Here is a 14255-nt window from a genome sequence, read left to right as displayed (position 1 = left end):
GCTTTTCCTTCTTTCTCCAGCTTCAGTGCTTCAGTGAAAGTTCAGTTGGCTGGGATTAATAATTCTCTGCAGGCCTGGATCAGTTGTCCTGGAACCCATCAATAACAGCCAATATCTGCAATTTAACCAAAAATTACCCAGCACGGACTGACTGAGCATGCAGGAGGCCCTGCTTTTAATGCTGTGAAGAGGAGGAAGGTGCTTTGGTTGAACTGGTTTGACCGGTTTATAGCTGTTAACATTTCCCGTAATGCATCTGCCTTGGAAATAGGGCATCGACATTTTTCAAGTGGTTTTCTTATAACTGCATTCTTCAGTCTTGTGGTTGTTTTACTACCCGTGTTTTGAGAAGAGCTGCACTGTGGTTATAACACTTCACGTTCGCACGATGCCTCCCAGACATGTCTGATAAAATAATGTGTTATTTATATAGTTCAAGTAGAAAGGAGAAGAATGTAAGTATTTTAAATTGAAAATTACTGTAGCAAAATTCATACTTTTAAAGGTCCCATATTGGAAAAAAGTGAGATTTCCATGTCTTCTTGTTATTATAAAGCAGGTCAACGTGCTATATAAACACTGAAAGTATCAAAACGGTCACACAGCCCGTATTCAGAAACTGTGCCTTCAAACGAGCCATAAGGTCTAGTGATGTCACAACTATACTATATATACAGTGGTGCTCATAAGTTTATGATAAATAAATAAATATTCTTCCTTAAAATACAGGGGGCATAAGTAAGTAGACCCTTATGTTAAATTCCCATAGAGACAGGCACATCTTTATTTTTAAAGGCCAGTTATTTCATGGATCCAGGATACTATGCATCCTGATAAAGTTCCCTTGGCCTTTGGAATTAAAATAGCCCCACATCATCACATACCCTTCACCATACCTAGAGATTTGCATGATTTTATTTCAGTTAGCCTAATAGCTGGTTTGATTTGCATTGAGAGAACATTTTATGGAAAGCACCCCATGCCAATCTCTAGAATCTCTCTCTCTAGAAAGTGCTGCTACAGTGCCGTTACAGTCAATGTGTTTTTTGAACATTAAAACATGGAAAAATGTTCTATGTTCTATCCAAAATGGACCTTTAATATGAAAATTGCCGTTGCAAAATTAATACTAAGTTACTTTGCTAAAAGTCACAGTGGGTTACATTGCATGATAAATGTGGCAATTTGTAGCTTCTATTTCCCATTAAACTATGTTGTATAATTCATCATAGGCTTTTACATCCTTATAATTAACCATAATACATACTTAAAATATACATGAATTTAACACACTCAACTGATCCTGTCTCACTACGTACAAGCTGCAAACATCCAGTAACATGAAGGTTTCTCAGCAAATGTTCTTATCTTTACCTACATTCGCTTTGCTGAACCTCAATGTCACATTGCAGTGACTTCAATTATGTATGCCGACTTGTGTTAATATTTGCTCTCTCTTTATCTAGCCAGTACCTTATACAGGTGTGTGATGAATGAAGGTTTTCTGGTAGGAGATCATAGTTTGTTAAATTCACATGCTGATCATGTTTCAGAAAGTGTTCCATAAAGGTACAAATGGTAGCAACTGATTCCACACAGGGAGTAACCAAGTATTTTATTTCCATTCTTTACTCAACAACAATCCTTTCGTTTTCAGTAATAGTGCGGGTGCCAACTACCTCCTTTCTGGGTTTGGCTTTTACAGCCCGGTCAGGATATGAAACAGGCTCGGGTTACTTCAGTGTTTGTTAAGTGATTATTAATGAGAAACCTTAAAAGCTATGTGTACGTCACAGCCCTTACTGGAATTTATCCTCAGTTTTCAGAGAAGATAACAGCAACACCAAAGTGTATAAAGAACAGATGTGGCTAAATACATACACACATACACACATCTAGCTGCTTAACTTGGTTAACCTTCAGAGGTGTGAACTGTAGATAGATAGATCAGCGAATTATCTACTAAGCATGAGATACATTATGTACTTTACAAACTGCTCCATACACATAAAGAATAACTAGAAAGTATTGTGAAGTATCCAAGACTAAAAGGTCATAATGAGTGAGAAAAGACTACCTGATGCTTCAACAAGATATGTTTATTGTATATTTCTGCAATATTTACATGCTTAAAACCTCACGCTGTGGCTTGTCGGCGACGATTCTATTTCAAATTGCAATAATTTCTACCATCTCTTCACTTCAGAAAGCAAAAGGAGAGAAGTTATAATTAAAGACTTGTAAATTAGAGTGTCATTACAGAAAGCAAAGCGGTGAACCGCATGTTAACTATTCTTTTGTTCTTCAGATAGGGACTGAAAAGTCACCCACTTGTCTTGAGTGCCTCATAATACTGTATATACACACACAAGACCCGTGTTGAAATCTATCTGCTGCACACAGATTATATCAAGGCAACACACAGAATACAGGAAGGTGAGACAAATGGAGTTTAAAGTCAAGACAGTTTTGTATTCAACTGTTCTAAATGGATACACATGCGCAACCATAAGCACAGTTTGTCTCAAAATGTCTATTACAGGAAAGTGATCTTTATAAATAGCAGATAAATGAGTGACTTGAATGTGACTAGAAAGGAGAAGAATGTAAGTATTTTAAATTGAAAATTACTGTAGCAAAATTCATACTTTTAAAGTTCCCATATTGGAAAAAAGTGAGATTTCCATGTCTTCTTGTTATTATAAAGCAGGTCAACGTGCTATATAAACACTGAAAGTATCAAAACGGTCACACAGCCCGTATTCAGAAACTGTGCCTTCAAACGAGCCATAAGGTCTAGTGATGTCACAACTATACTATATATACAGTGGTGCTCATAAGTTTATGATAAATAAATAAATATTCTTCCTTAAAATACAGGGGGCATAAGTAAGTAGACCCTTATGTTAAATTCCCATAGAGACAGGCACATCTTTATTTTTAAAGGCCAGTTATTTCATGGATCCAGGATACTATGCATCCTGATAAAGTTCCCTTGGCCTTTGGAATTAAAATAGCCCCACATCATCACATACCCTTCACCATACCTAGAGATTTGCATGATTTTATTTCAGTTAGCCTAATAGCTGGTTTGATTTGCATTGAGAGAACATTTTATGGAAAGCACCCCCGCCCAATCTCTAGAATCTCTCTCTCTAGAAAGTGCTGCTACAGTGCCGTTACAGTCAATGTGTTTTTTGAACATTAAAACATGGAAAAATGTTCTATGTTCTATCCAAAATGGACCTTTAATATGAAAATTGCCGTTGCAAAATTAATACTAAGTTACTTTGCTAAAAGTCACAGTGGGTTACATTGCATGATAAATGTGGCAATTTGTAGCTTCTATTTCCCATTAAACTATGTTGTATAATTCATCATAGGCTTTTACATCCTTATAATTAACCATAATACATACTTAAAATATACATGAATGTAACACACTCAACTGATCCTGTCTCACTACGTACAAGCTGCAAACATCCAGTAACATGAAGGTTTCTCAGCAAATGTTCTTATCTTTACCTACATTCGCTTTGCTGAACCTCAATGTCACATTGCAGTGACTTCAATTATGTATGCCGACTTGTGTTAATATTTGCTCTCTCTTTATCTAGCCAGTACCTTATACAGGTGTGTGATGAATGAAGGTTTTCTGGTAGGAGATCATAGTTTGTTAAATTCACATGCTGATCATGTTTCAGAAAGTGTTCCATAAAGGTACAAATGGTAGCAACTGATTCCACACAGGGAGTAACCAAGTATTTTATTTCCATTCTTTACTCAACAACAATCCTTTCGTTTTCAGTAATAGTGCGGGTGCCAACTACCTCCGTCACTTTCAATGCCGGCCTTTCTGGGTTTGGCTTTTACAGCCCGGTCAGGATATGAAACAGGCTCGGGTTACTTCAGTGTTTGTTAAGTGATTATTGACTTCCTCCTGCAAAAGTTTCCACTAAGGTATAACACCTGCATTTACAGTAGGGATGATATAAAAGAACTGAACTTCTCACATGATAATGTTAAACTGTAACATTGTTGTGGTAAGATAACCTAATCATCTACGATACATACACATGCTGTTTATTAACCACGCAGCAATGCTGCTGAAGAACTTCTGCTTCAACAGTGTGCTGTCTGCTGCCTCTTAGTGGCCATAAACAGGCATTAGACAAAAAGCTGAAAGTCATAACTCAAAAAGCACCCAAACTTGTATGTATACGTCTGAAATAGTCAACATTGTTACCTACATATGGGATTTATTATAGGGCTTTTATCATACCATTCAAATATGCAGAGGTTTGTCTTGTGTCTATTCCCTGCCTATTGGAAGAAGACAAACCAGGGGCGATTCTAGGATCAGACCTTTAGAGGGGCTCAGCCCCTGATGAGAATGTGACACGGATACAGTGCCTTGCAAAAGTGTTAATTTCAATGGATAACAATAAATATATGCATTTATTATAACAGAGAATAAATGCAAAATATTGAACATATGAAAAAACTACGAAAGTCCCTTTATGGACTACCAGAATCAAATGAAATGATGAGGTGTAAACAATAAATAAATAAAAAATAAAACTTTCCCTGACTGGGTTACAGGTGCATAGCATTGGCAACAGCAATGAGCTCCCCTAAAAAGGGTCTAAAATCACCACTGAGACAGACCAAAGTCTCTTGTTTCTATGCAGAGTCTACACTTTATTGAACATATGAAAATAAGTACAAATTGCAAACCCAGAAAAAAAATAAAATAGACTCAAACCTTTTTTTTAAACGGTTACAAGAAGCATGGCATGTGAATTTGTGCAATATGTCAAGTGACAGCATGGAGCACTTCCTTATTTCTGCATTTGCAAAAAATGGGGGAAATTCCAGTTAGTAGGGATTTCCCATCAATTCTACATCACACACAGCTTTGATTTGATGGCAAACTGCTGTTATCACAGGTGCTCTGAAGCAAATACTTATTACTAAATACTTTTGGAAGAAAATAATGAGAAACCTTAAAAGCTATGTGTACGTCACAGCCCTTACTGGAATTTATCCTCAGTTTTCAGAGAAGATAACAGCAACACCAAAGTGTATAAAGAACAGATGTGGCTAAATACATACACACATACACACATCTAGCTGCTTAACTTGGTTAACCTTCAGAGGTGTGAACTGTAGATAGATAGATCAGCGAATTATCTACTAAGCATGAGATACATTATGTACTTTACAAACTGCTCCATACACATAAAGAATAACTAGAAAGTATTGTGAAGTATCCAAGACTAAAAGGTCATAATGAGTGAGAAAAGACTACCTGATGCTTCAACAAGATATGTTTATTGTATATTTCTGCAATATTTACATGTTTAAAACCTCACGCTGTGGCTTGTCGGCGACGAGTCTATTTCAAATTGCAATAATTTCTACCATCTCTTCACTTCAGAAAGCAAAAGGAGAGAAGTTATAATTAAAGACTTGTAAATTAGAGTGTCATTACAGAAAGCAAAGCGGTGAACCGCATGTTAACTATGCTTTTGTTCTTCAGATAGGGACTGAAAAGTCACCCACTTGTCTTGAGTGCCTCATAATACTGTATATACACACACAAGACCCGTGTTGAAATCTATCTGCTGCACACAGATTATATCAAGGCAACACACAGAATACAGGAAGGTGAGACAAATGGAGTTTAAAGTCAAGACAGTTTTGTATTCAACTGTTCTAAATGGATACACATGCGCAACCATAAGCACAGTTTGTCTCAAAATGTCTATTACAGGAAAGTGATCTTTATAAATAGCAGATAAATGAGTGACTTGAATGTGAGAGGAGAAGGGAGAGAGGGAAAGGAGATCTTAGTAGGAGCGGATGGCAGGAGGGACATGGGCACAGTCCTGTTCATCCAGAGAATGGTCAATAACGGGACGGTACTCCAGGGTCACCTGTGATCACACAAAAACAAAAATAAATCACATATTACTGACTCTACTGGCCATTTAAGTTAGTAACTTGAGCAGCCTGATGTCCTGCTGTAAGCACCACGACACACACTGAGGGGGATCGTACCTTTCCAGTCTTAGGGTCGACGTAGGACATAGTGTGTTTCCTCCAGTGCTGCTCGAAGGGCTTCTTCTCCTGACCCTGCAGGGGCTTTGCGTAGTCGTACTCATCAACACGGTCCTGGAACATAAAACTATGTCAGAGAGACTGGCTGCAATACAGAGTAAGAAGTTATATTCGCTTATTTATGCAATTATCCACACATATAAAGAAAAATACCAATATACTATAATACTGATTTATAATCAGGAGAGGGATAGAAAAGGTTAAGGGCAACCAATGGGAGATAACAGAAAGAACAGGAGAACATGGGCAGAAAGATGGATAGACAGAAAGGAGAAGCAGAGGGGAAAAGCACTGCAAGGACAACGGATAAAGTATGGTGCAGACCTTGAAGTCCTCTCTGGCGTGGGCTCCCCTGCTCTCCTTTCTCTGCTCAGCACCGTGGATGGTCTGGACGGCGTTCAGCATCAGATTCTGCAGCTCCAGACTTTCCACCAGGTCTGTGTTCCACACAATGCCTGGAGGAGAGGAGAGGAGAGGAGAGGAGAGGAGAGGAGAGGAGAGGAGAGGAGAGGAGAGGAGAGGAGAGGAGAGGAGAGGAGAGGTATTTTAGGACTATGGCACCTTTTTTTCCAGAAAGAGGCTGACAATACTGTAAGCTGTCAGAAACAGACACACAAAGCGGTGCAGTACCTCTGTCAAAGGTCTTGATGTCACCCAGGGTCTGGTAAATGTCGTCCATCTTTTCGCATCCCTCCTTCAAAACAGGGCCGGTACGGAACACTGCAGCGTGGGCCTGCATGGTCTGGAAGGAAAGGCAGGAGGAGCCACACATGATTTATGTTGGTCTGTTTTTAGAAGTTTCTGTGGGCCTTAGTGAAGGAAACACGGGATCCACACAGGCCAGGTGATAATGTGAGGGACCTCAAAAAACACTTCTACACTTCTCATTAGGGGTGGCAAAAGAAATCAAATCATGTATGCATCGTGATTTCTTTTCCTCAGAATCGATATTTTGTATTTATTTTACCAGTTATTCACCTAAATATTTTCAGTTCATACGGTACCGCTGACGGCGACTACATCATATCTGTTTCCAGCAAAACAGACCAGAAGCAGAAAATCCATGTTCTGTACTTCTTTATAAAATTAAATAAATGTCAGACTGACTGACTGACTGACTGACTGACATGTGATGTGCATTCTTTTTAGAAAACAATTAGTTTTTAGAAATCATGATATATTGTCTCTAGAAGTTTTTATTCAACGTTTGTTTTTGTTACACGCCGACTTATTGGGACGTTGTCTTATTCGCCATTCCCTCAGAGTTAGATCGTTCTTTTCATCTCCTAATCTGTCTGTTCCACGCTTCTCCACCGTTAGCTTAGCACAGATCCTGGAGGTAACCGGCTCCAACTAGCCTACGGCTCCCAATAAGTGACAAAATAACGCCAACATGTTCCTATTCACATGTTGTGATTTGTATAGTCACAGCGTGTACACATAACAAGGTCACATGAGACACAGCCATCTTCTAAGTCGTTAGAAATCGGAGAGATTAGCGCAACACCTCAAAAGCACCGTTGTTACTCTCTGCTCCTCACCACGGTGCTTCTCAGTTGCTGCGAGCAAATCACTCCGCCCAAGTAGCAGAAGTAGCAGTGCTTCGCCTTCTAAGAATATAGTTCCCAGTATGTATACGGTTAGAAGATGGCTTGTTATGTGTACACGCTGTGACTATACAAATCACAACATGTAAATAGGAACATGTTGGCGTTATTTTGTCACTTATTGGGAGCCGTAGGCTATATGGAGCTAGTTACCTCCAGGATCTGTGCTAAGCTAGGCTAGCGGTGGGGGCGTCAGACAGAGTTAGGACACGCACGGAGATGAGAAGGGTATGTATGGACTGATCTAACTCTGGGGGATACGGTGAAAAATCTAAAGTCTTAAAAAGTCGGCGTGTTCCTTTAAAGAAGGAAAAGAAAATCGCAATACTCAATACAATCAAATCACAATACTTCTAGCATCGCAATAAAGGAAAATTGCAATACAAATTGAATCGGCAGCCATGTTTCGCGAAAGAATCGAATCGGGACAAAAGCAAATGGTCCCAGCCTTGCTTTATCATCATGTTTGTGTTTGTGTGTGTGTGTGTGTGTGTGTGTGTGTGTGTGTGTGTGTGTGTGTGTGTGTGTGTGTGTGTGTGTGTGTGTGTGTGTGTGTGTGTGTGTGTGTGTATGTACCTTCTGCATGTTGAGCCTGATCTCGGAGGTCCTCAGACTTCCGTTGGCAAACCTCAGCTTGTCCAGGTTGGCCACGGACTCCTCTCCTGCACTGGGCGCCAGAGGGGACAGTTTCTCTCCTGAAGAGAAAACAAAAAACACCAGAGTCAGCAGCGAAGCAAGCAGGTGATGTGTACTGGAACACTGATGCCAGATGATATGCTGTCTGTCCTGCATTACTGGGGAAATTCATCTTTCTCAAATGATGCCACCTGATTTTTCCTTTGTCTAAATGAGCATTAGAACTATGACATGACCTTTTACATCGATCTTGAAAAATGGAATTTGTTATTTGTCCAGTTTGATTGACAAAAAGGTAGTAGAGGACAGAACAGAGAGCAGAACTTGAACTTTTCATTGTAATAAAGCGGGAACAGAGGCGCTCACCAGGTTTGTGCTCCTCGGCGATGGTGAGGGCGCAGGCTCTGCCGAACACCACCAGGTCCAGCAGAGAGTTAGCGCCCAGCCGGTTAGCACCGTGGACACTGGCACACGCCGACTCTCCGCAGGCATACAGTCCAGGAACCACATTGTCGTTTCCGTTGGTATGAGTGATCACCTGATGGAAAGAAAAATAAAAAAAATGATAAGGCGGTGTGTCACTTTTGTCGTTGAAGTACTCCAAAGAGAGTGAGGAGGGAATGTGTGTGCACATTACCTACCTGTCCCTTGTAGTTTGTGGGTATTCCCCCCATGTTGTAGTGAACGGTGGGCAGGACAGGGATGGGCTCTTTAGTGACGTCGACTCCAGCGAAGATCATGGCCGTCTCTGAGATACCGGGCAGCCGGCTGGCCAGCTGCTGGGGAGGCAGGTGGTGAAGCTGCAGGTGCACGTGGTCCTTCTCTGGACCAACTCCCCTGAAGGAACAAAGACAGACAGGAATAAAGATAGGATTTACATGTGCATGAAGTATTACATTTTTGCAAGCACAGTTACATCACACACACACACACACACGCATATTTTGTCCATACCTGCCCTCTCTGATCTCTATGGTCATGGAGCGGGACACCACGTCTCTGGAGGCTAGGTCTTTGGCGTTGGGTGCGTAGCGCTCCATGAAGCGCTCGCCCTCACTGTTGATCAGGATCCCTCCCTCACCACGGCAACCCTCTGTGATCAGACAACCAGCTCCGTAGATCCCTGTAGTAAAGATTCACATGTCTGAAGGGATTCACATTTTGAGACACAGTTCAGTTGCTCTTTTTGAATGCAGACATTGCAAACACCAAACCGATGTGTTGTAGTAAGCAAACTTTGAGCTTAATCCTGGGTCTTTAGTACGACAATAGTGTTCTATGTGGGGTATGTTATTCCCCTAGGTTACCATGGTAACCTGTACTAGATATCTAACCTGCTCTGGAATGAAATTTGCTCCGGTTATTGAACCCAAATGTTGATGAATGAATAACACACGTAAAAGAATGGTTATATAGTAAACCATTAATAGCAGTTATCTTTGCAATGCAAACACTTTATAGGTATGATTGATGAAATAGATTTGAATTACATTCCCATCAATGAAGCATGAGGTCAACATTGTGAACATATCCTCAAAGCTTTACTGTTATGACACAATATTGTTACCAATAAAAACTATAACAGCGTGCTTTGGGACTGAACAGTGATAAATATATTTACTCTCTCTCTCTCTCTCTCTCTCTCTCTCTCTCTCTCTCTCTCTCTCTCTCTCTCTCTCTCTCTCTCACCTGAAAGTTGTTACTTTTTACCCTCAAATTATTTGTATTGCTCATATTCATTCAATGCTATAGTTAGAAAAAGGAATACAAACATGAGTAATCAAGATTTCTCTGATATAACACTCTTGACAGCATTTTTACATAACACCTCTCGGCTAGTTAAGCTACTGTCTTTATTGTTCTATAAGGTTCTACAGTAAAAAAAAAAAAAAAAACATGTTGATATTATTTTGATAGGCTGGCTAATGAGAATGTCTACAGTTATTCTGGTGGTTCACTCCAGTCTTCACAGCATAGACTGTAAAATGCTTCACAATCAAAAGGCTTTGGTATCTAAACTATTTTACTTATATAAAAAAAGGTATGCTGCATTTATGTAACCAGGCGTTAACAATCTGCAGTGGCTCAACCTTTAGTGACCTCCCACAGGCCACATCACAGGGTGACTTCGTACATAACTGAAGAGTCCGGTGTCAGATGTCCAGCAGGAACCAAAATAAAGATGACCACTTGTCTTTATGTAAGCAGGGTCTGCTATTAGAGCTCAATGTAAACTGCTAGGCCTGAACAAATGTATGGATCAGGCCAGAATTAGGAAGGTGAAATACATGTAGGAAGCCTTATCTTACAACCAGAGGTAAACAGTGCTTACACCTCTCATTATCTTTTAATTTGTCTGTAGTAAAATTAAAACTCAAAAAGGGGAACAGAGGATGGCAATAACCACCACACGTAAGGACAAACAGACGGTGAATGAAACACAGCTGGCACCATTTATAGTCTTATCACATTTTTACAGCTAGACAATAAAATAACGGACTTTAAACGGTCATTGACAGAATACCTTTACAAGGCGAAATTACTAGAAATAATAAAGAGCATGTATGTACGTAGCTGTTGTGAAGCTTTCAAGGCCGGCTTTTGGAATTTATTTTGCTGCTTTTTACGCTTCGATAGAACTTTTTTATGAAGTGGGTTTAATAAGTTAATGTTTATTTTTCTCACCAGTGGGATGGAACTGTACAAACTCCAAATCCTGGCAGGGCAGGCCAGCTCTGGTTACCATTGCATTTCCATCTCCTGTACTAGTGTGGGCAGATGTGCAGCTGAAAAAGGTTCTTCCATAACCCCTGGAATGGAAAATATAACTCATGTATGAACTTCCATACACATTTGTCAATTATCTCATATCCACTTATATATAAATGAAGACAAAGTGTCTACTTTTTCTGGGGTTTTTTTGCAAACCGTGAGTGCGATACCTACCCAGTAGCAATGACCGTATTCTGGGCTCTGAAGCGATGAATAGAGCCGTCCTCCATGCAGAGAGCGATCACTCCTTTACACTCTCCGTTTTCCATCAGCAGGTCCAGGGCAAAGTACTCCACAAAGTAACTGGTGTCGTAACGAAGCGACTGAACAGTAGACAGAAGGAAATACAGATAGATAGATAGATAGACATGAACTCCATGGTACTTTATGTAATGAACTGAGTAAAAGAAAAGATGCAGAACAAGTGTGTGGACTTACCCGTCCATAAAGTGTATGCAGCAGTGAGTGCCCTGTCCTGTCTGCTACGCAGCAGCAGCGGTGGGCCTGGCCTCCTTTTCCAAACTTGAGACTCTGACCGCCAAAGGCCCTCTGGTAGATCTTCCCATCTTCAGTGCGGCTGAAGGGCATGCCAAAGTTCTCCAGCTGGAAAAGAGGCACAGCAACTTGAGGTTGAGATTTGCAGCTGTGTCATACATGTAGGTGGAAAGAGCCATGATGCAGTGACGCAACAATGAAAAATAAATAAAAAACCCACAAAGTAACATAAAAATACAGTCTGGCTTGACGCCCGGATAGCTCAGTTGGTAGAGCAGGCACCCATATGTAGAGGTTTACTCCTCGACGCAGCAGGCCAGGGTTCGACTCTGACCTGCGGCCCGTTTTTTGCATGTCATTCCCCCCTCTCTCTCCTCTTTCATTTCTTCACCTGTCCTGTTAATAAAGGCCTAAAAATGCCCAAAAAATAATCATTCCAATCTGGTTTGCAGGTTATACAGTGCTGAGATAAAGCCTTACTTCCGGCACTCTCTTAATCTCAATGGAATAAATAGGGCAACTGTTGTGCGTGTGTATGGGTGTGTGAAATCTTACCTCCACTACGGCTGCAGGAGCCTGCTCGGTCATGTAGTGGATAGCGTCCTGGTCTCCCAGCCAATCAGATCCCTTAACTGTGTCATAGAAATGCCACCTCCAGTCATCACCCTCCATGTTGCCCAGAGCTGCATTGATCCCACCCTGTGAACCAGGACATTGTTCAGAAATCCAATGCAATTAAAAAAAGAAAGAGCTCTAATGTTGATTATATTTATATGAAGCCTTGGATTTACATTAAAAAAAAATCTGTATGGGGTTGTGAGTTTGCTAAATCCCAGTCTAATGAATGCAGAGGGATTTCAGCCTGATGAAGTTCTGCAGAAAACAAAAACATAAATAAAATCCTCAATAAACACTTAACACATGTTATTATACCTGTGCAGCGACAGTGTGAGACCTGGTGGGGAAAAGCTTGGTAACGCAGGCAGTGTTGAAGCCAGCCTCGGACAGGCCAAAGGCTGCCCTAAGTCCTGCTCCTCCAGCTCCGACCACCACAGCATCAAATTCATGATCCACTACTGGGTACTGAGTAGAAATCTGAAAACAATAAAGAAGAGCTATGAGTATGCATAGTTTAAAAAAGGTGCTGTAGGTATGATTGCGAAGATAAAAAGGACAAAAAATGTGATCATGGACAACTTCTCAGTCCCTCCCCCTTTTCTGCTAAAGCCCAAAACTAAGCCCCTCCGCCCACAAAGGAGAATGAATGCGTGTGCATGAGCAGTGATTGACACGCAGTTAGACACCCTACCTGGCCCTGATTGGTGCATCTGAACAGAGAGCAATGGATTTTTGCAAATCACACTACAGGCTGTAGGTGGTGCCTGAGGAGCTGGATTTTTTTTTTTTTTTTTTTAATTACCTGCTTCATGTAGTTATACTCGAACATAGGGTCAGTTTCAGCAAATATGACAGAAAGGTAGTTTTATAAGTCTTACCTACTGCACCTTTAAGACCAGTTTAAGGCCACTAGTGTATGTAATTAAAAGGTAGTAACTTTGTTATTGACACCTGATGCTGCAGTGAACAAAATAAGTACTATAGACTCACATTTGTATCATGAATAATACCATATCATGCATTCACACCAATAACCCTAATAAATGTTGATCTACACAAGAGTAGATAGACCTACATCATCTGATATTTTGGCACTTTTCTTGCCATAGATGGAGAAGTGAAAATTCCTGGATCCCTGAACTGCAGCAGCAGGGACCTGGCAGAAAAGAAAACAATTTATATAAGTGGAGAAATCAAACAAAAGCAGCACCATTGCAACATTAATCACATTAACCATGCCTGCAGAAAACGTTGCCTACTCTTCTGATACGCATATACCGTTATGTTTAAATCACATATTTAAGGCAGCTTTACATGCATATTCCTAATAACACTTCCATAAGAATAAGAATCATAAAAATACAGCATTAATAGTTGCCTCTAAAGATAGTCAATAGTCAGATAATAGTCAGATATTTGCAGTGTATCCTTTAACATTTGGCTAGCTTACTCACAGTAGCTAAGACAACAAGGGCAACTGAAGTAACTCTTATAGTAACTCTTATACAAATGTAGACACAAATACAGTTTACTGAAAACATTTATCTCTACTTATAATGTAAAACAAACGGCGATGATACAGCTACATATAACATTTTATTAGATTAGCAAAATGGCTTTTCTTTATGGTATCACATTGAAACACCCTATAGCTTCATAACACAGGTTACACAAGCCACAATCTGCCGGTTACGAAAGCTGAAAGTGCTGCAGAATTTTTCCTTTCAGCGTTAAAAAAAAGACAATCAAAACGCATAAAAAGAGCACACGTAGCTATATTAGATATTTAGTATCCATCTGCTACTACTCACTGATTTAGTTTTAGATAATACCCTCTTAGAGAGGAGACGGGAGGCAGCCCGGACACTCGCCATGTTGTCAGTTGAAGGACCTATTCTGAGCTACGGTGGAGGATAAGCTATTCCGCAGCAATGGACCAAACCAATCTCAGAAAATGGGGGTATGGCTTATGTTACACCTAATGGCAATACTTTAAAAACATTT

General features: G+C 40.3%; 1 protein-coding gene across 2 annotated transcripts; it reads right to left on the bottom strand.

Moving 5' to 3' along the window:
- Nucleotides 1–2446: 2446 nt before the first annotated feature.
- sdha (succinate dehydrogenase complex, subunit A, flavoprotein (Fp)) lies at nt 2447–14169 on the bottom strand. 2 transcript variants are annotated; one of them, XM_039804999.1, is made up of 16 exons: nt 14063–14169; nt 13327–13407; nt 12567–12728; nt 12189–12332; nt 11577–11741; nt 11313–11461; nt 11052–11176; nt 9321–9489; nt 9008–9203; nt 8733–8904; nt 8307–8425; nt 6754–6865; nt 6448–6578; nt 6064–6177; nt 5820–5939; nt 2447–2585 (listed from the first exon to the last, which is right to left on the bottom strand). In XM_039804999.1, exons 1-15 carry the CDS (start codon nt 14123–14125, stop codon nt 5853–5855), a joined length of 1989 nt encoding a protein of 662 aa, XP_039660933.1. In that variant the 5' UTR covers nt 14126–14169; the 3' UTR covers nt 2447–2585; nt 5820–5852. The 2 variants fall into 2 exon arrangements, with proteins under 2 accessions (XP_039660933.1, XP_039660932.1); XM_039804998.1 differs by lacking the exon at nt 2447–2585 and having other exon boundaries at nt 5313–5939.
- Between the last annotated feature and the right edge of the window lie 86 nt (nt 14170–14255).

Source organism: Perca fluviatilis, chromosome 7 (genome assembly GCF_010015445.1).
Source record: "Perca fluviatilis chromosome 7, GENO_Pfluv_1.0, whole genome shotgun sequence".
NCBI classification, from domain to species: domain Eukaryota; kingdom Metazoa; phylum Chordata; class Actinopteri; order Perciformes; family Percidae; genus Perca; species Perca fluviatilis.
Note: the sequence above shows the minus strand (reverse complement) of the source record. Positions and strands in the feature narration are given on the sequence as shown.